A 25,309-nucleotide genomic window follows, 5' to 3' on the forward strand; every position below is an offset into this window, starting at 1 on the left:
TAGGTCTAGAAACTCTGTTAAAACAATTGATTCTGCCATCGGTCAACATCTTTTAGACAACCCAGATTGTGCAAAACTCTATAATGATGACATGTTTCGGGTAATTGGCAGAGCCCGGTCGTCCTTCCATCTAGCAGTTTTGCAATCGATCTACATACAAACGAAAAGCCGCCATTGTGCAGACAGAAGGAGTTCGTTTTCTTTCTTGGATTCCAGTGGTAATTTTTCTTTAGGCACGCGGCACTGATTGGTCAACTATACCGGTCTTGTGCTTGCGTTTTTCTGATTGGCCTATTTCGATCCACAACTGGGTATATATTTTTCATCGTGTTCTTTCGGACCCTTATTCTGACGTTTTAATGCTCTGAGGAGTGTCAGACGAAAAAGGCCATTTTCAGGTTCTGTACAGGAAAAAAATTGTTCAAAATTAATGTCTGAAATTTGACTATCATTCAAATATACTTTTATTGGCTTTCTATAAATTATCTCTATCTATTATAGTGTGCGTCAACATCAGCTACATTTCAGCAGACCTGGTAAAAACCTTTTTGCTTAATATTTTCGTTGTCTAACAAAAGCTTTGTAGGGCCTAGTAATTAGTTATTCAATCCTTCAACTTTCTTTTGTAGTTGATATATGTTAATTATTGTTGCTAATTTGTCAATTCTGTATTCATTGAACTGGAGGGTCCCTTAGATATTAAGGGAATCCCTCAAATTATTTGAAACAAAATTGCTACTAAAAACCAATTACCATCCGCTATTTATGCCAGGTAAATTGCCTCCTATTTATGATGGAAGCGTCGTTTTTCAAAAAAACCTGTGTGTAGAGCCCGAACTCTAGTAGGAAGAGATCAAGGGTTGCGATAACCCTGGGGGAGGGGGGCTAGGTCCCTTGGCAAAATTCAACAAAGCCTGTGCCCGGGCAATAGAAATCAAAAGACGGTACCTAGTCTGACAATACAAGCAGGAAATGGCAAAAATAGAAAAGAATAGTAATATCTGTAACATATTGTAGACCTTTTTCTTAATGACAAAAATGAATGTGTGCTGTCGGTGAAAATGCCAAATTAGAGGCAACTGAAGCTTATGTAAACGTTGTCGTATTGCAAACTATAGATGCCTTTTCAAACCCCAAGCGAAATTTTAACCGAAAAAATTGAAGGCTCTGTAAAATAGATTGATACAAAGCCCGAAATCGTCAACGATGGAACAAACTGAAATAGTTTCGATTGTTTGTAGCTCAATAAGAGATTTTTCTATGTAAACGAGGTTCCCTTCCAAAGTGTCAAAACCGTGCGATCGCAGGACGTTATCCGCCTATTGGAGATTGGGCTTAACAAGCAAAGCTCGGAGGAGCGGGGCTTTTGCGGAAGTTACAGCAGCTACTAAAGGACTCTAAAGTTTCATCAATAGTCAGGGCTGTAACTACCATTGCTCCCGGAGGGGGGGTCTCGTGACCCTTTAATATTATGAAGATCCTGGATTTAATCTCTTTTATTCCTAATGTTTGCCAAAAACGTTGCCCCTCTTATAATTCTACTATTTCTACGGTACTAGCAACAAAATAACTCGCTCAGCAACAGCCAATATAAACTCGAGTTATGTAGAAAATCAGGTTTTGGCGCTAGTCACCAATCAAAACAAGCTTATGGCTCAAAATGCAACGGTATCCACTGACCTTAATGACCAGCAATGAAGGTACTTTAAAAAAAAATGTTGAAATCTTTGCCAGCTTTTTCTTTCTTTGTGAAGCAGCAATCGATCGTGAACTTGATGAAACTGAGAAAGTCTTAAGAAAAGTCAGGAGGGCTCAAAGTATGTAAAACCGTGCATTTGAATAGTATTCACCTGATCTGAATTTGTCTTTTTTTTGCAAGGGACCTCTGATATATTTCTGGATTTTTCAATTATCATAAGAAATCAATCGAGGCTTACTTTATTGACATATTCCAAAAGTCAAAGGCGTCGATAAATGTTTTGTTTTTTCCTTTACCAACAAATTCATTACCATGTGGTTACTTTGCTACAGGGCTTAAAACTCGATGTCAGCATTGATGGGAGAGTTGTTCTTTCGAAGGAAGTTTCAGGTTTGTTTATGCTAACATTCATATTTTTAAGCTAAGTTGTTTCAAGAGACAAGAGAGAAAGTATTTAATTTTTTTTTCCAGAAATGTTACTGAAGAACATCCGAATGGATAATAAATATCAAATGCTACTGATGTGTAGCATAAGAAGGACAACAACCAACCTGTTAAAAGTCTATCGCTTTCAAACTTTGGACCCCAGCAAATAAATCATTTTGTTATCAAGATTTATTTTCAACCAGTAAAAATATACACATGTAAGGTATTTAGTAATCGGACAATTAAGTGCTGGTGCTTTCTAAACGCGAAGCATAATCATTGAAGTAATAATAATGGAAACTTTTCATTTTGAATTCCTGTTAAAACTACAATTACAAATCTCACTATTACAAGGTAATTTGTAACTGGCTAGCCTGTGTTTACAAAATAAAAACTATTACATCGTAGTAATGAGAAAAAAAAAAATTGTTAAAAGGGGTGTAGCTCTGGATTAGTCCAAGTTTTGTTTCTACAGCAGAATATATAGTATGTGGTGCGAATAGAGATGCTTGTAAGTTTGGAGATGAGGTAGCGTTTCTGTTGATGATCAATGGACAAAGAGTCACACATGTCGATGAATGAGCTGCAGGAGTCGCCAAAAATACCAAGTGAACTGATGGAAAGATTGACAAACGAGACTGACTTAAACTGACGTTTTAAGTCAGATACGAGGGTGGCATATTTCCCTGACTTTCTGACAGCATTGCAGTTGAGATTTGTTTCAAAGCCTATGGTTAGCTCTAAAACGTACAGACAGTTTTCCTTAGTTTTGAGAAGTAAGTCAGGGCGTAGTTGATCTCCAGTTATGATAGAAGGGGAAAGAAAGCCTGGTAAATCTGCGTAGAGAGAAGACCCATTTATTGCTTGGAAGGAAGTGGCTAGAAAGTTTAATGCAGAATTATGACGCCAAGTATAGCGTCCTTGGTCAAGGTACACTTTGCATCCAGCAACAACGTGTAGAAGTGTTTCTGGAAGAAGACAGAATTCACAGTCAGATGTTTGACTAAGGTTCCATTTCAGCAGATTTTTACGAGTTGGAAGAGTGTTGTTAAGGTACTTGATGGTAAAGTTAAAGATGTTACTAGGCAAATTGCTTTGTGTACTTGACCAAATACCGTTCAGCTTTTCCAGTGAATGTTTCAGTAGGAAGGTAATTGTGGCTCCCTGAGATGTTAAGTTTTGGGAGAGACGTTCTTTGTTGTCTGATTTGACAGCCTTTAATACCTCTTTAGTATTACGATAGATGTCGTACTGTAGGTTCGTGCCATGACTGGTGTTTTTCCATAGGGTTTGAATGTCAATATTAGGAGAAGATTTTAGGGCATTGCGACAGACAGTTTGGCATTGCGTAAATTTGATAGAAGGCAGTTGTAGATTTAGGCCAAACTGATTTTTTGAGAGGATTATTCCACTCAATGTTGCAGAAACAGGAAGATCAAGCCACTGGCGAATGTAATTGGAAACAAGATTGTCTAGGTTTTGGACAACCCAGGTCTTTGGTAGATCTGCAACAGTAAAATGCCATGAAACTTTTGACAGAATATAACGATGGTATAATAGCAGTTTGTTTTTAGGATGGAGAGGTAAGTCGTCAATATCCTTCATAAGAGTAGAGAAAAGAGAAACGAGTTTAGATTTATGATCTTGGTTACTCATTTCAAAATCAAAGAAACGACCAAGATACTTAAAGGAATCGCCATTTTTGACAGCAGGCACTATTTGGTTACAGATGAAAAGTTTCGGTTGAAATTGGAGGGATCGCGTAGAGTGTTTCTTGACACCAAAGGTAACACATTTGTCAACCCTGACAATGAAGTTTGCCCATTGGCACCATCTGGTAAAGCAGTTTAATAAGAGTTGGTTCTCCTTTTCTCCACTGGTAACAACAGCAGCATCATCAGCAAACTGAAACCAGTGTACTGGCTGAAACATGCGGTCATTACCATCATGGGGGGAGAAACCAAGCTGCTTATATTTATCTGATTTGATGTATTGTATGAACGTGTTGAAGCAAAGGTTGAAAAGAAGGGGGCTGAGGCAGTCACCTTGCAATACGCCGCGGCGAACGGGAATTGCAGGGGTTTGGAATTTATCAGTTATGATACAGGTCTTAAAATCTAGATATAAGCTTGAGATCAATGATTGAATTTCCGAAGGTATATGATGATAAGCAAGAATAGCTGGTATCAGCTTGTGGTGAACTTCGCCAAAGGCGTTTTTAAGATCCAGCAAAGATACCACTAAAGATCGTTGCTTAATGCGAGCTTTATTTATTAAATGGCTCATCATTGCTGTGTGCTCTAATGTACCTGATACTTTTGAGGTGAAGCCTTTTTGGATTTGGTGCTCGATGAAGCCATTGTGTTTCAGAAAAGTGAAGATGGAGTCACGTAAGCAAGAAGTGAATATTTTTAAGGGCACCGATTCTAAAGTGATTGGCCTGAAATTTGATGGATCGTCTGTGCTGTCTTTTTTGTGAATCAAGATAGTGGAGGCCTTTTTCCATTCGGATGGTACCTTACCTGAAAGCCAGACAACACGAATTATTTCAGTAAGAAAAGAACGAAGATAGGGGCTTCGTTTGAAACAGATGATGGATATCTTATCAAGAGGACAGGGAGAAGTAGAAGCTTTCATACGCCTTATGATAGAGGTAATGGTTTTGTAACTAGGTGGCTCTAGATCAAATGAATAAGATGGTTCATTGAAAGTAGGGATCCATGAAGGAATGGTGAAATGTTTGTTAGGGGCGATGGCAGAAAATGTTTTGACAAAGTATTCGGTACATCCTGCAGCAGAAAAAGTTGGAAGAGCTGAAGTTTCATATTGTAGAGTGCGTTTGACGTAATTCCAGAAATTTTTGGAGATGTAACGGTCGTGGTTTGTTATATTGGAAGATTTAGAGGGTGAGATGTGTTTTTTGATTTTATTGCGAAGAAGGTTAGAGACATACTTGATTTCAGTTAAAGGAGCATTAGAATGTTTCAAAGTTCTGAGTTCTTTTTTCAAATTCTTGGCAGTGAAATTGGAGTATTTTTCCTTGAGATCTTCGTTGCAGCATTCGATTGTTCCACAGGTTTCTTTAAAGTAATTGTAGATGGTTTCGTTCATTAATTGGATAACACGATCAACCGTTGACGCATCGACAGAAATACTTGAAAAGACAGAGTGGAAATATTGGTTAGCTAACAGCCATTCCTGGTCAGATCTTGGAAGACGAATTCCAGGCTTGATTTCGAAATAATCAACAAGGGGAATATCGGTGTGACTGTCGTTATTCTCAAGGTCAGCATCGTTCACAACCTCAAACAATTGCTCTTCATCAAAGCCTTTAATGACTCTGCAGTTCCTTTGATGGATGCGGAGCCCCTTTATTCCTTTGCATGACTTGCCGCAAGAACACTTTACACAGCTTTCGTTGTTAATGGCTGCATCGCGATTTCCGGAGTCAATGAGCGGAATGTTAATGCTCCCACTGGGACCAGTATGATTGGTTTGAACCCTTCGCTTGCAACGCCATGCATGCCGGCCTAACGAGCTAAAATCCTTTTCACAAAACGAACAAATCACGAATAAAATCAAAAGATAAACGATAGACGAGCGAATCATTGTATTTCCAGAGTCCTCGAACTGTTATGCATCGATTTGTAGTTAATAAATTGCAATAAATTAAATCCAGGCGTAGTAAGTCGCAGTCAAACAGGAGCCGTGTACAGAAGCGTCCGCACGCTACCGCTCAACGGAATAATAATAATAATAATAATAATAATAATAATAATAATAATAATAATAATAATAATAATAATAATGGAAACTTTTCATTTTGAATTCCAGTTAAAACTACAATTACAAATCTCACTATTACAAGGTAATTTGTAACTGGCTAGCCTGTTTTTACAAAATAAGACTATTACAATCGTAGTAAAGAGAAAAGAAAAAAAAAACGTTAAAAGGGGAGTAGCTCTGGGTTAGTCCATGTTTTGTTCCTACAGCAAAAAATGTAATAGGTGGTACGAATGGATATCGTAGAAAGCTTAGAAATGAGATATCGTTTGTGTTGATCATCGATGGAAAGAGAGTGACACATTTCAAGGAATGAGCTGCATGAGTCGCCGAAGATGCCAAGAGAGCTGATGGAGAGATTTACAAATATGACAGATTTGAACCTTGGTCTTAGATCTGAGACAAGGCGAGCATATTTTGAACGTTTCCTTTCTGCATTGCAGTTAAGGTTAGTTTCAAATCCTATCGTTAGTTCCAAAACATAAAGAATGTTTTCCTTTGTACGCAGAAGTAGATCTGGGCGCAGATTGTCTCCAGTTATGATGGATGGTGAGGAGAAGCCAGGTATATCGGCAAAAAGAGAGGATCCCTCTATTGCTTTCAAGGAGGTTGCAAGAAAATTTAGAGCAGAATTATGACGCCAGGTATAACGACCTTGTTCGAGATAAACTTTGCAGCCTGCAACGACATGAAGTAAAGTTTCGGGAAGAAGGCAGAATTCGCAATCAGATGATTGGCTTAGGTTCCAAAGGCTTAGATTTTTGCGCGTAGGGAGAGTATTGTTCAGGTACTTGATGGTGAAGTTGAAGATGTTCGTGGGTAGGTTGCTCTGCACAACAGACCAAAGACCATTGAGCTTTTTAAGAGAGTGGTCCAACAGAAATGAAATAATAGCACCCTGGGATAGTAATTGGTGTGCCAAGCGCTCTCTACTGTCTGATTTTACTGCTTTGAGTACATCTTTGGTGTTACGGTAAATGTCGTATTGCAGATTCATCCCACTACTGGTGTTTTTCCATAAAGCTTGAATGTTTGTGTTAGGAGAAGTTCGGAGGGCATTGCGTGAAACAGTTTGGCATTGAGTGAATTTGACAGAAGGTAGCTGAAGATCGAGACCAAATTGATTTTTAGAAAGAACTATACTAGTTAAAGTAGCACTTATGGGAAGATCAAGCCACTGGCGAATGTATTTAGAGACAAGATTATCGAGGTTCTCAATGACCCAGGTCTTCGATAGGTCTGCAACAGTGAAGTGCCAAGAAACTTTGGACAATACATATCTGTGGTACAATAGAAGTTTATTTTTGGGATGCAGAGGCAAGTCATCAATTTCTTTCAGAAGGCTGGGAAACATTGATAGCAGTTTTTCTTTATGACTGCCGTTGGTCATTTCGAAGTCAAAGAAGCGGCCGAGGTATTTGAAAGATTCTCCATTTTTAACAACAGGCACGCTTTGGTTGTTCACGAAAAGCTTTGGCTGGAACTGAAGAGATCTTGTTGAGTATTTCTTAATGCCAAAGGTGACACATTTATCAACCCTTATTACAAAGTTTGCCCACTGACACCATCTAATATAATAATAATAATAATGGAAACATTTCATTTTCAATTCAACTTAAACTACAATTACAAATCTCACTATTACAAGGTAATTTGCAATTGGCTAGCCTGGTTTTACAAGAAAAAACTATAACAATCGTAAGGTAAAAGAAAAAACTGAGAAAAATAAAACAACCAAAATTAAAACGGATGTAATTCCGGATTTGTCCATGGTTTATTTTTGCAACAAAATATGTAGTACGTAGTACGAATGGCAATTTTGGAAAGTTTAGAGATGAGATACCGTTTTTGTTGTTGATCGATGGAGAGAGAGTCACACATTTTGAAGAAAGAGATGCAGGAATTGCCAAAGATGCCAAGAGAGCTCATAGAAAGATTCACAAAAGAGACACATTTGAACTTTCGCTGTAAGTCAGATAGGAGAGAAGCATACTTGCTGTGTTTTCTTGTTGCATTTGTGTCAAGATTGGATTCAAAACCAACAGTAAGCTCTAAGATGTATAGGTAATTGTTGTTAGTCTTCAAGAGAAGATCTGGGCGAAGGTTTTCTCCAGTTATGATTGATGGTGAAAGAAAGCCAGGTATATCAGCGTAGATGGTAGATTCATTAACAGCTTTAAGAGACGTAGCTAGAAAGTTTAAGATAGAGTTATGACGCCAGGTGTATCGGCCTTGTTCCAGGTATGTTTTGCAGCCAGAAACAACGTGAAGGAGGGTTTCTGGCAGAAAACAGAAAGAACAATCAGAAGTCTGGCTCAAGTTCCACTTTTTCAAGTTTTTCTGTGTGGCAAGGGTATTGTTCAGGTACCTTATGGTGAAATTGAAAATATTCTGAGGCATGCTACTTTGCACCTTGGACCAAAGTTTGTTTATTTGTGAAAGATCCTGGTTAAAAAGATGTGACAATAAAGATCCTTGGGAAGTTAGAATGTTTTGCAGACGATCTTTATGTTCTTGCTGGACAGCCTTTAATGCTTCTTTCGTGTTCCTATATATATCATATTGTATATTTGTGCTACTGCTGGTATTTTTCCATAAAGAGCGAATGTTATCGTTTGGTGAAGATTTCAATGCGTTGCGTAAAATAGTTTGACACTGTAGGAATTTGGCGGATGGTAAAGTTAGGCTGAGTCCAAACTGGTTTTTAGAAAGAATAATGCTACTCAAGGTAGCACTTATTGGGAGGTCGAGCCACTGGCGGATGTATTTGGATACGAGGCTGTCAAGATTCTCGACAACCCACGTCTTTGAAAGATCTGCTACAGTAAGGTTCCAAGAGATTTTAGAAAGAACAAAGTTGTGATAAAGAAGCAACTTATTTTTTGCATGTAGAGGCTGGGAATCAATTTGCTTGAGCATGTTGGACAGTGATGATAAAAGATCAGATTTATGTTCTTGGTTTGTCATTTCAAAGTCAAAATGACGACCGAGGTACTTAAAAGAATTTCCATTCGAGACAGGTGGGATAGATTCGTTGTTTATGAAAAGCTTAGGTTGATACTGAAGAGAACGTGTGGAAAATTTCTTTATTCCAAAAGTGATGCATTTATCGACACGTATGATCATGTTAGCCCATTGGCACCAGCGAGTGAAACAATTCAGTAGAAGTTGGTTTTCTTTCTCATTGCTGGTGATAACGGCAGCATCGTCTGCGAATTGAAACCAATGGACTGGTTGAAACATACGGTCGTTCTGATCATGTGGGGAGAAACCTAACTGTTTGTATTTTTCAGCTTTTATGTACTGTATGAATGTGTTGAAGCATAGATTAAATAGTAGAGGACTGAGGCAGTCGCCTTGAAGAACACCGCGACGGACTGGAATAGCAGGAGTATTATAGTGGCTTGTGATGATAGAGGTTTTAAAATCGGTGTAAAGGCTAGAGATAAGAAGCTGTATGTTGTCAGGGATATGATGATAAGACAGTACAGTGGGTATCAAATTATGATGTACTTCTCCAAATGCATTTTTAAGATCGAGAAGAGTGACAACTAGTGAACGTTGCTTGATACGAGCTTTGTTTATGACCTGAGCCATCATGGCAGTATGCTCTAAGGTCCCTGAAATATTAGAGGTGAAGCCTTTTTGTATTTCGTGCTCAATGAGACCATTAACTTTAAGAAAATTAAATAGACTGTCACGCAGGCATGATGTGAAGATTTTCAAAGGCACTGGCTCAAGAGTGATTGGCCTGAAGTTTGCTGGATCGTCATTGCTACCCTTTTTGTGAATTAGGATAGTGCATGCCTTTTTCCACTCTAAAGGAACTTTTCCAGAGAGCCAGATATTATGAATGATATTTGTTATCAAAGAGCGTAAATATGGACATCGTTTAAAAACAATGATGGAAATTTTGTCACGGGGACATGGAGTGGCTGAAGATTTCATACGCCGAATTACTGATGTGATCTTTTCATAAGAAGGAGGCTCCAAAGGAAAAGGGTGGTCAGGCTCCCTAAGAGATGGAATCCATGAAGGAATAGAAAAGTTTTTGCATGGCAACAGAGAAGAAAACATTTTAAAGAAATACTGAGAGCATTGATCTTTGGAAAAGGATGGCAGCAGAGTCGAGCTTGTTTGGAGAACGCGTTTGACGTATCCCCAAAAACTCTTTGAAATGAAGTTATCGTGATTTGAGATGTTTTTAACTACGGTAGAAGCAGATGAGTTAAGTCGTTGTCGTAAAAGCCGTGAAACGTATTTAATTTTAATAATAAGACAAATATTTACAGAGGATGGCCTCAGTCATTCGAGGGTGCTTTTCATGAGGGTCCTTTCTTTAACTAGTTATATCGATTTACTAAAACATTATAAAATTAAAAAAGTTCATCATATTAAGAGTGGATAAAATCAGTTCACATTGTCCAAAACCTTTGTTTAAAAATATTTAAAGTTCCTGCCAACTTAAAGTTTGTGTCCAGTTTATTCCAGTCATCAACAAACATAAAGAGGTGATGACTGAAGTTTAAGGGTCTTTTCTAATATGAAAAATTGGTGCAAATGCTCTCATCCCGGATATTATTCCTTGTTTAACGCAACCCAATATAATTCCCTATATTGTACTTTGCTACTTTGTGTTTTTTCGGAAGTTTTAAGTAGCTAAGCATTGCCTTTTGTCCCTCCTTTTCAAAAAATTAAACGCTTACTGCAGCCGAGGGTTAACGGCAATTATTCCTGAGCACTGCCTTCTAAATTATGACGAAGCTATATAGACAGGGAATTTTGTAGAAAAAACTAGCAAACTGCCTAACCTCAAATTTTATTTCACATTCTTACTAAATCGACCATGGAGATTCCAAATCCAAGATGGGCCAAAAAAAATTATCACCGGAAGTTACTGTTTTTGATGACGTCATCAAAAAAATGATAAAAAATCTTTAAAAATCGGCCAAGGACTCGAACTCAACTTTTTTTGCATTTTTGCACTAAATTAACTATGCAGATTTCAAATCTGAGATGAAATGAAAAATATCTTGAACGGAAGTCAAATTTTGTGATGACGTCATCAACTTGGAGAAAATTCACTTTGACCCTATTTAATTGTTTTCTCGCAACTATCATTGTCAAATATATTCCATATTCGAATTGCACACATTCAGTGCTTTTAAAAGATGTATTGAATTTCTATTGTACTTACTTTTAAACGTTCTTTCATGACGTCATCATCATTTTATGACGTCATCGCCTTTTAGAGGTAATTGAATAACGCGTGAAAGGATGCCTAAAAATCTTTAGCTAGTTAAAAAAATGATATGGATCCATACATCCTTCATCACTGTCTCCTTTGCTGGAACTCCAGAAGAAAATGTAGTTCCACTCATCATCGTCTGCTTTAAGCTGATCATCTCATCATAATTTTTCCCATGGCCTAGTCCTCATTGGTTACGGAATTTTCTTCGATTTCATCACTAGAGCGCTGCAGATCTTGCAGTTTTTTTTAGCGGAGGGTGTGCGGGGCCCTGCACAAGATGAACATAATTTGTGTGAAAAAAATTTTGGAATTATTTTGCTGACTCCAGTATTTTCTGCAGATATTCACAGCTTTTTTAACGTTGAAGATCGGATATTTTTGTTATCAAGCCGTTAAGAAACGTTTTTCTCTTTATATCCTCTTCGTGCCATTTCTTATTTATTTATCAAATGTATGTTCAAAATTAGAATATGTAAAGAAATTTTTTTCCTATAAACCACACTAATACCACCTGTGGGCCAGATCATTCTTTCCATCGTATGTCCAACCAAAGCTTAAAGGCAATTTCTCTTACAATCTTCTTTTGATAATGTAACCAATAGTAAATGCTTGTGTCAACCAGTATGGATCTGGTTGTAGAGCTTCTGATTATCTGTTTTTCATTGCCTTGCGAATTCTTACTCTTATCTGCACAAGTGTTTCATCACATTTCCCTTTGTATGATTATTTTTGCACAAATTTTATCTCTTTCGTGAGAATGTCTTTGCAGATTTCCTGTCTCATCCTAACTCTCTCGAGCAATTTTCCCTTTCCAGAACACTCCTAAACCTTTTTAAAATGTTAGCTTTCCTTACAACAACATCACCGGTGTTGTTTCGCAGCCAATAACTGCATGAACAGCCGGTAGATTTTTGGAACTATCTAAACCCAGGTAAGATACGACGTTCCAAAATTAACGTACTTCTCGTTGTCAGTCTTTAAGGAATATTTCCTTGAAGGCTTTTCACACAATAAGCAGAAAAATACATTAGTGTCCTTTCGACAACTAATAAATTTTATCGATGAGGAAAGAATGGAATATCAAGTGGATGTCAGCCTCTTCATAGCTGCAATTAAGCAAGTATGTCGTGGAATCTTTGATTATCTTTAAGGTTTGTTCTTTATTGGTAAACACAAGTGCTTTCAAAATTAACTGCTTTCCTTCTTAGCCCTGGTAAAGCCTTTGGATTATCTTGATCTTTGTAATGCAGAAGACTGCCAAGCATCACTAACAGCAACAAAAACCTTGAAATGGAATATATTTAGTGCGGGTATAACACTTTATCTCTGCGATAACCCATTGCAAAACTTGGTTCCTACTTGATAACTTGTCAAGAACATTTTGTATGATCTGGTCTGGTTCTTGTTGTATCAAACTTACTTTCTAAAGCTAGTTCAAGGCTCTACCAGGGCTAAGAAGGAAAGCAGTTAATTTTGAAAGCACTCGTGTTTACCAATAAACAACAAACCTTAAAGATAATCAAAGATTCCACGACATACTTGCTTAATTGCAGCTATGAAGAGGCTGACATCCACTTGATATTCCATTCTTTCCTCATCGATAAAATTTATTAGTTGTCGAAAGGACACTAATGTAGTTTTCTGCTTATTGTGTGAAAAGCCTTCAAGGAATATTCCTTAAAGACTGACAACGAGAAGTACGTTAATTTTGGAACGTCGTATCTTACCTGGGTTTAGATAGTTCCAAAAATCTACCGGCTGTTCATGCAGTTATTGGCTGCGAAACAACACCGGTAATGTTGTTGTAAGGAAAGCTAACATTTTAAAAAGCTTTAGGAGTGTTCTGGAAAGGGAAAATTGCTCGAGAGAGTTAGGATGAGACAGGAAATCTGCAAAGACATTCTCACGAAAGCGATAAAATTTGTGCAAAAATAATCATACAAAGGGAAATGTGATGAAACACTTGTGCAGATAAGAGTAAGAATTCGCAAGGCAATGAAAAACAGATAATCAGAAGCTCTACAACCAGATCCATACTGGTTGACACAAGCATTTACTATTGGTTACATTATCAAAAGAAGATTGTAAGAGAAATTGCCTTTAAGCTTTGGTTAGACATACGATGGAACGAATGATCTGGCCTACAGGTGGTTTTAGTGTGGTTTATAGGAACAAAATTTCTTTACATATTCTAATTTTGAACATACATTTGATAAATAAATAAGAAATGGCACGAAGAGGATATAAAGAGAAAAACGTTTCTTAACGGCTTGATAACAAAAATATCCGATCTTCAACGTTAAAAAAGCTGTGAATATCTGCAGAAAATACTGGAGTCAGCAAAATAATTCCAAAATTTTTTTCACACAAATTATGTTCATCTTGTGCAGGGCCCCGCACACCCACCGCTAAAAAACTGCAAAACCTGCAGCGCTCTAGTGTTGAAATCGAAGAAAATTCTGTAACCAATGAGGACTAGGCCATGGGAAAAATTATGGTGAGATGATCAGCTTAAAGCAGACGATGATGAGTGGAACTACATTTTCTTCTGGAGTTCCAGCAAAGGAGACAGTGATGAAGGATGTATGGATCCATATCATTTTTTTAACTAGCTAAAGATTTTTAGGCATCCTTTCACGCGTTATTCAATTACCTCTAAAAGGCGATGACGTCATAAAATGATGATGACGTCATGAAAGAACGTTTAAAAGTAAGTACAATAGAAATTCAATACATCTTTCAAAAGCACTGAATGTGTGCAATTCAAATATGGAATATATTTGACAATGATAGTTGCGAGAAAACAATTAAATAGGGTCAAAGTGAATTTTCTCCAAGTTGATGACGTCATCACAAAATTTGACTTCCGCTCAAGATATTTTTCATTTCATCTCAGAATTGAAATCTACATAGTTAATTTAGTGCAAAAATGCAAAAAAAGTTGAGTTCGAGTCCTTGGCCGATTTGTAAAGATTTTTTATCATTTTTTTGATGACGTCATCAAAAACAGTAACTTCCGGTGATAATTTTTTTTGGCCCATCTTGGATTTGGAATCTCCATGGTCGATTTAGTAAGAATGTGAAATAAAATTTGAGGTTAGGCAGTTTGCTAGTTTTTTCTACAAAATTCCCTGTCTAATAAACTTTATACTGCTCCACGATCGGAGTCCTCAAAAAAGACATCTCGATACACTTTTTTGTATAAGTGTACTATAAATTTGGTCCAGCCTCGATGTTTTTGACAAGTTTGCATTGTGAGCAGGATAATATTCTTAAAGTATTCTTCTTTTTTCAAATCTCACATTGTTTCGGGGGAACGTCGCCAACTCTTGATGACCACTTTTTGAACAACTAGATATGTCAGTTTTGAAATTCCCTGTTATGAACATAGCAAAACAGGCAACTGCGGAAAAATGAGAGATAAAAGTGCGAGCTGAGGTTGAACAAATTGGATGATTCTGAGCCTGAATATTCTTATAAACAATTAGCGTAGCTGATGTTAATCAAAATGTGTGATTTTGTCTTTTAGTGAAGAATCCTCCGCCAATTTGCTTCAAAATTCCTGCTCTCAAAAAGCTTGCGTCGATATGCTTGGATTTGTACAATCTGTCATGGCGTGACCACGTTGGTGGATGCTTAAGAATCAAAATCAAATTGCTGTTTGTTATTCAGAAGTCTTTTGACATCGGTTGCTTCCATTTTAACAATCTTGATGCCGAATCCAAAGCTGGCGTGTCTGCTATCTTGCGCGATCTTCATAGATTACAGCAGTCGAGAAAATCTGGCATCCCAGATTTAGATTACACCATATTTGCATAACATAAATCGAGTCGTTCCTCGTGAGAACTCATTAGTTTTAGATCCCTATAGCTTTTCTATCTAAATATCTAGATATAATCTTTCATAAATATCCTTTGTTTTCTTGCATTTACCCTGGCCGCACCAGAAAAAACTGATTTCCAGCAAGAGGGCATATTTATTCATATTTTTTCGTGGTTTGAAACTGTCTGCTATTTTCAATCCAAGGAACTGTTTGTAGTATAAAACAGATCTGGTAAAATTAAATATGCAGTAGTCCTGAGATCAGAGACGTTGTAGAAGTGGGCGAGGAAACGGGTGCCTGTAGTAGAATTTTTTGTTACCAATAGTATGCGTGGAACTCGTTGCATGTAACTCTGAAAAACAAGCCTGAAACTCAGAGCTGCACCAAAGCATACACAGCTTTGCTTGTTCTGAATCGATAGCATTATGACAAACATTAATATTCGTATCTGGTAAATAGTTATTTCATATCCGGTTAACAGTAAGTTTCATATCCGGCAAAAAGTAATTTTCATATCCGGCAAAAAGTAATTTTCATATCCGGTAAACAGTAAGTTTCATATCCGGCAAAAAGTAATTTTCATATCCGGCAAAAAGTATATTTCATATCCGGTAAACAGTAATTTTCATATCCGGTAAACAGTAAGTTTCATATCCGGTAAAAAGTAATTTTCATATCCGGCAAAAAGTAATTTTCATATCCGGTAAACAGTAAGTTTCATATCCGGCAAAAAGTAATTTTCATATCCGGTAAACAGTAAGTTTCATATCCGGCAAAAAGTAATTTTCATATCCGGTAAACAGTAATATTCATTATCGTCAATATGCTGTATAAAGTTTTAGTGAATCGTGTTTCTTTTTCAATATTTTGGCCCTATCAAAGTTTTCACCGTTTATAAATATTAGATATTCAACTGTAAAAGATCAAACTATCCCGTAAAGAACATTCGGCCAAGCGTGTTTGCACTCTATACAAGACGCTTCACGTTGCGTGTCAAAGGGGCGCGTCGCGTCGGCAAGATGCGTCACAATTTTCGCATCGAGTCTCAAAGAAGATGATGTGTTACATCAAATTTCAAATAAGATATGCTGCGTTGTACTTCATAAAAGAAAGGCCAGAGTGCATTCCATGCTCGAAAGGTCACATTGTCGACAAAACACGGCCTATTTTCGACATTTGCTGTAAATACTTTATCGCTAGGCAAGGACCGTTGGTAAATGCTAGGACCATCATTTATTAACAGCCTCTGTCACAGGATTCCTATTTCAAACAGAATTGATTTGTTTACGATTACTACCGCAAAATTGACAAAAAGTTGTAATCAGGCAGGAGTGCTGTGGCTAGGCCCCCTTATGATCATACTCTCCTGGCCCTTTAAACAGAAATGAAGTGATTTAGCTTTATATCTCAACATTGGAGACATTTTAGACTCCTAATATTTGTCTCGTTTTGAAATAGTAGCTAATTCCTACACTCAAATGCGATAATACAACGAAAAATATGAAAACATATCGTTCTTCATTCCCTCCTTTAAATTATCAAAAATTGCTGTTAAAAAAATTTCTTCTATTTCACGGGAATCCGGTATTTGCTTGCTCCGGTATTTGCTTGCGCTCCGAGCCATGATGGTTGGAAAGAGGCTGTCATCTTCATCGTTGACATGGCGGGAAACTCAAAGCTTAGAGACTCGAAACTAATTCACGGAGTTATATCGTTTCAGGCATTATATCGCGGATTCAGAACCCGAAAAATATTAGGAAAGGTCAAAGAAGAATTTCGTGCAATCTTTGTTGAATTGGAAGGTACGGACGTTTGTCAGCATACTTTGGAATGGCGATCAACTTTTGGTAGGCCTATAATTATCGATGACGGTCTTTTCGAACCAGAGCGAGAAAGAGTCTATAAAAACATCAAAACTTCTGAAGAGACCTTTGCTAAAGAAGCAAAAAATATAGAGACAGTAGATAGGGATGAAATTACATCTTTAGCCGTGCATTCATCGTGTACTGCCAACGGACTGACAACAAAGTTGTTCACAAAAGCTGAAAGTGACACTGACAAGGAAATTCATTGCATTGATGATTTACATGAAGCAAAAGATAGCTTTTCAGATTCAGAGATATTAAATACCAAAGACGAAATACCTGTGGAAGCTGCTTCAAAAACTAGTCCAAACAACTTGCTAGGACAACATGGTGTTGACATAGCAGTACCGCCTATATGTAGAGAAGAATTCGAATCAATGAGTCGAACTGAAATCTTGCAGATGAAAAGAGAATATGAAATGGAGCTGTTGTGGATTGATCAAGCCATTGAAAGTAGAAAACAGTATATTCGATTCAAAAGCTGAAAATACATATTCACTCTCCAAAATGAGCAATTTTATAGTTACAGTTTATACTTCTCATCAAAGCATCAAAACTAGGTGTGTTAATTCTTTAAAGCACAATGTAGGTATTAAAAATGCAAGGACCGAGATATAGGGGGGCCGGGTACTCAAAAATTTTAGTACCATAAGTAAAACACTTTTGTATTACTATTTAGTACTTTGAGAAATACGATCAAAAGGGTCAAAAATCGCTGTTAGCACAAGTTATAATAATTCTGAAGCTGTTACTTATAATGCCTGCGACCAATGCTGTTTCTAAAAGGAGTTTTTCCGGACTACGGAGAATAAAGAAATATTTACGTACAAATATGAAGCAGTCAAAATTGAATCATTTGATGACATTACATGTGCACAAGGAAACAAAAAAAATTTCAACCAGCGATTTGTCACATTTGTTGAAATATTGATCTTTTGGTATAGTATAACTTTGGTAAATTATAATCTTATTCATTAGGACCTCAAGGGGATATGGTTCCACAAAATCTGTCTCACTTAGCGAATGCCCCAGTTAACCAAAACTCCGCGTAAGTGGGGACAAGGATGAGCATTTGCTATCAAAAAGCCTCTATTGAGTTGATATTGGCGGAAATATCATTTGCACATTTCAAAGGAATTAATTCCCATGAATACTGCAAAATTTCCACTTATCAAAGTCCCACTTACCGGTTGCAACGCCTTTTGGATACTTACATTTAAAAAAAACCACTTCCATAAACTCCAATTCTAAGAACAAATCATTTTAGAAATCTTTTTGTCGTAGATCTTTAAGTCTAAGAAATCTAATGGCATATCTTTATTTAAGATCTAAAATTTCTTAGAAACTCTCAGTACAGATACGTAGCTTCTTATAAGAAATAGCTGTTTTGCCACATATTTTTAAAAAAAATTTTATTTGTTAAATTTTGTTTTGTTGGAAGTCGGCGAGGTTACTCTATTAATCATCAATCTTTTTGTTGTTTTGTTGAAAAGATTACTACATAGTTAAGCAGATATTAATGATATTAATGTTTTAGATTTTTTGGTTTGCAGATAAGGAATCCAGTTTTTGCTGCCTTAGTTCGTCACATTTAGAATATTGATCTCAAAATGTGTGATCATTAAACCTCTTTAGAATAAAATTTTTTCCAGTAATAAAACTTTCTCACAACCAAAATTAATTTGGTTTGGCACTGCCGGTGACAGCTATTGTTATATATATTCAGCAGGGATCCCCCGGACCGTCAAATTTGCTGAAAAATAATCCTTTATTTGCTACGCTTTTGAAATATGATTTTTTTCAAGGGTCTCTCACACCCCTCACGTCCCCTTTCATGCCGGCCCTGCTGGCCCCCCCAAACAGAAAGTTGTATCTCGGTCCTTGGTAAAATGCACATAGGATTCATAACATTGCATTTACATAAAGTTGAATTATTTACTGCCAGTGAAGGTGCTATGTAAAGCATACATAGTTTGCAGACAGGACGATTATCAAAAACCTGTTAATAGACCTTTCCCCTAATTATGTCATGACGCAATGCATTATGCTACTTGTAGTTAAACCCGTGAACTTTTTGTTTATGTTTTGTATGGTAATCTGACAAAGTACTGGTATTATTCAACCCTCATTGCTCAAATAATCAAACAAATCATGGAAAATACAACAGAATGTACCGAGCAGCACATCCCCAGGTTTTCACAAAGCTCTTGCCTGGAATTCAGTATTGCAGAAAGTTGTTTCAATGGCAATTTGACAACTTGACAATTTGTAGTTGTGATTTCAAAAGGGGCTTTGAGGTGCCAGTAACGGTTGTGCAATTATGCTGGAAAAAGTTGAAAAGTGTTCAAAACTGGTTGCACAAAAATTGTTTTTTCCCAAAAGCTTTTGAACCAGCAGTTGTGCCACAGCTTGCTTTAAAGCGATTTACAAGGGTTATATACTGGTAGGATTTGTTTTGAAGTTTTAAATCAATTTTCAAGATTGTACTACATCTGATTGTAAAGTCATACTCTGCTGAAGATTGAGATCCCATCAAACCTGTTAAAGACTTTAAAATTATTTTTAGATAAAACATATTAAAAAAATTGCCAAATTGTGTTAGCCTAGATATAACCCCTTCTTTTTTGGGGGGGGGGCAGCAAGGATTATCTGTCAGCACAACAAGGGCTCAAGAAAAATTTCTACAGTGCAGTGCAAACAAAGAACTTCATCATCAGGGTGCTGCATATTTTTCTATCAGTTTTGAAAATGATCTTCATTTAACTTTTTTGCCACCATTGCTTCAGTAGAAGTAGTTTGTTAATTGAGCAGCAAAAAAGTTAAATTTATTGTATATATAATTATTATGTTTTGCATTATGTTAAGCTATATTTTCATTCATATTGTTTTAAATTTATTATTACCATCACAAATTAAAGGAGTCTGGGAAAAATCAGTCAAAATTGGGAGCATTCTGTCTGTCCATTAGAAAATATCATTGGGGATTCTTTCAATGTGGTGTATGAACCACAAAGTCTATCCATTCAAGTCCATCTATACATTTCATGTCGCTAGGTATTCATTCTGATTCCAAGTTCAAATAATCCAGAAAAGAAAGGTGTAAAATAGAGCAGCTACATGCTTGCAGCACCCTTGCTCTGCTTGCTTTGCAGTTACATTTGGCATAATCTGTATGTATCCCCATTCATTTGATCTAAATGGACAAAGACATAATACTTGATGTTTTTAATACTTGATCTTATTGAAGAGAAAGCCTTGGCCTTCACAAGAAATAACAGTTTCCTCCCAGTAATATTGGGCATCATAAATACTGAACGTAAATATTCTTTCCATAGTTTATATCTGTGTTTTTACTTCTGTCGCTATCAGGCCTAATGTGCACTTCAGCTCTTTAGTATTGTTACTGAATTATTGAGGAGTCTTCCATTGTGCTGTTCACTTCAGAAGTTTGGTATAATTATCTTTTGAGGCCCGTATTATCTTTTTGTCCATTGAGAGTGAACTGCTAGATTTCCTTTTTTGACCTAATCACAACAGCTGAAAGACTTAATGCAACATCAGTTCCAGGGCAAGAGCTTTGAGAAAAACTAGGGATGTGATGTTCTGCGAATTCTGCCGTATTTTCCATGTTTTGTTTGATTTTTCTATCAAAGAGCATTGAATAATAACAGAAATTCATTCGATCCCTGTACAAAACATAAACAAATGTTTGCGGGTTTAACTACAAGTTCCAGAATGCATTGCGCCATGACATAATTAGGTAATTAGGGTAAATAGGGGAAAGGTTTACTGGTGCCACTGCATATGAAATATAATGGCTTTTAAACAGAAATAATTGGTGTTGGAGTAAAAAATTTGATACTAAATGCAGCCCAATGAGATACATATCTGCAAAGCTAAGTCATTTGATTCTAAAGTTTTGCTTGGAAAATGAATAGTATTTATTGGATAGCTATTTCAACAATCCTACATTTTTTGTAAACGGATAGTTTTAGAAAACCAATATTGAATACAATATTCTTACCATTTCAGACAACAAGGTGTGAATTAAATGCACGTTGTACCCTTAATGGTTATTTTGTGCATATACTTGTTTGTCATTATGGATACCAGGCCTTTCCTATTAGAGAGTGATCAATCACAATCGATTCAGGAATCATACAAACCCAACCACAAACACTTTTGAAAGCTTGAGTTTTCATAAAAAAAGCATTTCCAGGAGTTTGCTGTGACCCAAGCAAACATCAGAAGATGGTATATCAAAACACAAATACATAAGTAAGCTGAATCAAATTAGCAATATCTCAACTGAGAATCACAATTGAATATCAAATCTATTGAAAATTTTATGACTTTTATAGGCATCGAGTATTTGAACTTCATTAGTTCTGGAAACATCGTATTGGCAGTTAAAGCATCTTTTGAAATATATCCTTTTTGATACAAGGTTTGTTATATGTCCTTCCTGATGTACATTATAAATAATTGAAGCACATTTAGATTTGGGTTTAATTATTCTTGAAGTGCATGAAAAGGCCATCATAACATTTCACCTTATATCAAAGAGCATTGGTACATGTAGTTTACTACAGGATAATGTAGTTGTTATAAACAAGACAGATGCTTTTAGCATTGTTAATTTTTATAATCAGTAGCATGGCTAATTTTGAAATGCCCATGACTGTGTGGATATTGGATATCTTCACCTGAAGCAATCTTCATGCGAGCTATCATTCTGTAAAATGACTGTAGGATTGTGGGATATATTGCCTTTCTTCATATCCTTTTCAAAATCCATATTTTCTATGGCCAGAATAAATTTTTTACTTGTGTCTAACATATGAAATTTAAATATTTATCTACAATACTGCTTGCTTTACTAAACAAAAATCTTGAAATTCACAATCTTTCTTTCCTAAAGATTTACATGTAATCACAAATTGTTTGGACCTTCATCAGCAACTGCTTAGATTTACTTGCTTCTTGTCATTATATAAAAAAATTTGATTCAAGGATTTGCATCCTTGGCAGAAAGTTGGCTTTGAACACTTTCACTGAGCTGGAAAAAAATTGTTTAAAATTTTTTAAAAACATTCAAAGATATTAAAAAGTTATGCAGTTCAGTTTTTCCGTTGATCCAGAAGAGGATTTTCAGGAACATCACAGAAGAAGATTAATCCCAAGAAATTAGACAAAAGTAGAGACAATTTTAGTCTGGGAGATGCATTTTTAGCCATTCTAGTAGGCTTAATGCCATAAAAAATTTTTCGCGTCGGACCCAACCATGGTGGATCCTCCTATGTCACTAAACTTGATTCTTAGCCCCCCCCAGTCTCAATTATTTGGCCCCCGTATCTGAAAACTGCAAAGCACAATGCTCCAGAATCGTCTACAATCTCTTACACTAATTTCGTGCGAGAAATACTTTTCACAGAACTTCTCTGTTAACAAGACATGGGTCCAGTTGAAGAACAGAAGAGTTCGATTCAGTGTTTCTAAAGGTTGAATAAACTTCGTGACCACAAAAGCTTATTTTAGAACTTTCATAAAACTAATAGCTTTACAGCTGAAGTTGCTTTGTAACAGCTGAAATTTAAATATTAACAATGCTAAAATATTCTGATTGCATTAACGCAGTGTACGCTGCCAAAATGTACTCGGTAGATAAAAACTTGCACCCTCCAAAAAATTTTCCTGAAACCGGGCCTGCCCCTGACTCACTCTATATAAATTAAGAGAGGATCTCTCTTATTTTATACAGAGTGGGTCTTGTACCCAGGGTATGCCGGGTTAAAGTCGGCTTGTTAACTGAGCGAAGCGATGGAACTCGTTTCTTGTCATTTCAAGTCATGAACTTTAGTAACAGACTGGCCTATCGGCCCATTTTTGCAGAAAAAAGGCCCCATATTAGGAATATGAGGCCTTACAATATCCCGTTACGAATGATAAACGTTACGGATTACATCAAAACTGACGTTGAATATAGCATTATTGCATGCGGTTGTAAAAAGGATTGGGTCAAAATTAAAATAGTATGACTTGCGTAAGTTATGGAAGGTAAATAGGGATTTGTAATTTTTAATTTGATGGAATTTTCTGGAATTTTGATTTTTCATAGATCCAAGCTCAGTTTATATCCACAGCATTACTTGCAGAGTTCACTTAAAATTATACCTTTGACGAGGGTCAAAGCTAGCAACAAAGAGAGCAGTCGTGTTAACTTTAAAACAAACTCCGGCGGTAACTATTTCTTTTACTCAAGCCATGATACTTCAACGGAGACTGCTGCATCTTCTTAAAGATTCGCCTACCGAATAATCTAGTCTTTTCTTGCGCTTGACTGTTCAATGTGAAACATTAACAGGACTGACAGGACTGATCACTGGTTTCTTGGAATATGATGGCGAGAAATGCAACTTCTGGTAGTATTTGATCGAAATGGTTCATGAAATGATAAACCTGAAAGTTTTGTGAAAAATATCGAATGTAAGCACGTATTAAGTATGAAATACAGACATCGAAGATAACCAAAAATTCAAGGGAATCTACTTGTTATCATTTAGCTATGATATTATGAATAAATTATGATATTTTCGTAGAGCGGTATTGAAAATTAATTTGATGAAAATATCTGCAAGCTGGCCACAATTGTTACCATCGAATATCTGAGAATGATAATAAGAAAGCTGAATATCCTTTTTGAAACAATTACCCAGCAACTGGGTTCAACAAGCTTGGTGCTCCGTATAAGCAAATCATCATTTTGAGCAAATTTAATCCTTTGGTTTCAGAAATATTTGATTTTCTTTGTTGGTTTTTACAGAACTTTGGCTTCATTTGTCGCTAAACAAGTCTTTTCCATTTTAGGTTTTTGATAGAAATGTGGACAATCCAATGAGCGCTCAATGTATTCCTCATGGGAGTCTGCCATGGAATCAGTGTACTTGCCTTTGTAGTTTGCTGTTAGGTCTGCGATCTTTAGTTTAAGTTTCAGTAGGGATGAGGCTTCTTCACAACTCAGATATTCTTTTATTTTAATTTACTGTCCTTTATGAATCAGAGGTTAGTTTTCTTATTTCTTTTAACTTTGTTTTCTACGAGAAGGTATCTGGCGCAAAATTACTGAAATCCAAATCAGACGGAATTTTCATTAATTGATGTTCAATTTCAATTAAAGTACTCTGTACCCACTTGTAATCAACAGCTCAACTTTGCTATTCCAGCTACAAATGTTATGTTGCTTAGAAATTGAGCGATTTTGGTGAAGTATTCACTTGACCAAGCCCTAATTTTTAGACCACACTCACCTTGGCCCTCCTCAGTTCTTCATGACCGGTTAAAAATCCTGAGCCAGTCCGCTGCTGAGTAACAGTTTTGAAAAAATTAAGTAACAGTTTGAAAACCCTTAGAAATTTAATGTTTTGCAATTGATACAGAGTTTGATACAGATTCATCATCTTGCCCACCAAAGGAATTTTGCAGTCTTTGTAATCTTCCTTTCTAGAAGCGCAAATATCTGAAGAAAAATATTGTTCTCGTTTACGTATTTAACAGAATAAATCCAAAAATGAACTGTAAAAGGGAACTAAGCCATAATGAAAGTTGCAACGGAGCCCTATCATATATAAAAAGCCATCAAACAACAATGGGATCAAAGATTTTTGTTCAAAATGAAGGAAGTTCGGGTTTCGTTTTGCAGTATAGCGTCGTCGTTTTGAACATCTACCTTGCTGTGTTCAGTGCCAAAAACAAGCATTCAAAGCAGGCTGAAGCATATCAGCAGTCAGATTGACTAGATATAGTATTGTGTGGACTGGTACACAGTCGATATTGGTTTCCACCATGAATGCACAGATGCACAGACTTTGCTGAGACCTACTTTTTTTCGAACGTCATTTAGGAAGACGCTGTTTTCTAAGTTTTTAGAAAAAACATGTTTTCCTACTAAAATTTTTAGACGTGCAAAGAGGGACAAAAAATTCTTGTTGGGTTGACAATGCACCCCCCATGCCCGCCCTTGGCATGGTGCCTGATCTGGACTGAAGTTTATCTATTAGGATGAGCCGACTCACAAAATGTAGTACATGCAATAAAGGATGCTTTTGCACAACGTGGCATTGCACAGGAGCTCAATAAAATATACTTGCAGAGTGCACAGTAAAAGGAGTAAAACGGCTTATTAATATTGCTCCAACAAAAACATTCTTCAAGAAAGACATTCTTCAAGGATGTTTAATACTCCGAAGCACACCCATTAAGTGCAGGTTGTCCTCTGCCAAGCTACTGAATGGTTTTACCCTTACAGACAATTTCCTTAGATTCCAAGATATCATTCGCCACTGTTACGTTTTTCTTCGATGGAAAGAGTCCAGGCAAAAACATATTACGATACAAAATACACCACCACTAGGCAATCCAAAGAAGAGTTTCAACCAGGCCAAGCAGTTGATACCCAGGACAAA

The 25,309-nt window shown here is 36.5% G+C and overlaps 1 protein-coding gene and 1 long non-coding RNA gene across 2 annotated transcripts; both read left to right on the top strand.

Moving 5' to 3' along the window:
* The first annotated feature begins 496 nt into the window (after positions 1-496).
* Positions 497-16,271, top strand: LOC135693868 (uncharacterized). Its single transcript, XR_016144248.1, has 3 exons — positions 497-536; positions 2,032-2,089; positions 14,689-16,271. It is a non-coding gene; the product is annotated as an uncharacterized LOC135693868 (long non-coding RNA).
* A 79-nt stretch (positions 16,272-16,350) lies between these two features.
* LOC135693584 (uncharacterized) lies at positions 16,351-20,168 on the top strand. The gene is made up of 2 exons (XM_089111289.1): positions 16,351-17,440; positions 18,732-20,168. The coding sequence occupies exon 1, from the start codon at positions 16,643-16,645 to the stop codon at positions 17,330-17,332; it is 690 nt and encodes a 229-aa protein (XP_088967415.1). The 5' UTR covers positions 16,351-16,642; the 3' UTR covers positions 17,333-17,440; positions 18,732-20,168.
* The last annotated feature ends 5,141 nt before the right edge of the window (positions 20,169-25,309 follow it).

Source organism: Rhopilema esculentum, chromosome 11 (genome assembly GCF_057945365.1).
Source record: "Rhopilema esculentum isolate cy_ngs chromosome 11, ASM5794536v1, whole genome shotgun sequence".
Taxonomy (NCBI): domain Eukaryota; kingdom Metazoa; phylum Cnidaria; class Scyphozoa; order Rhizostomeae; family Rhizostomatidae; genus Rhopilema; species Rhopilema esculentum.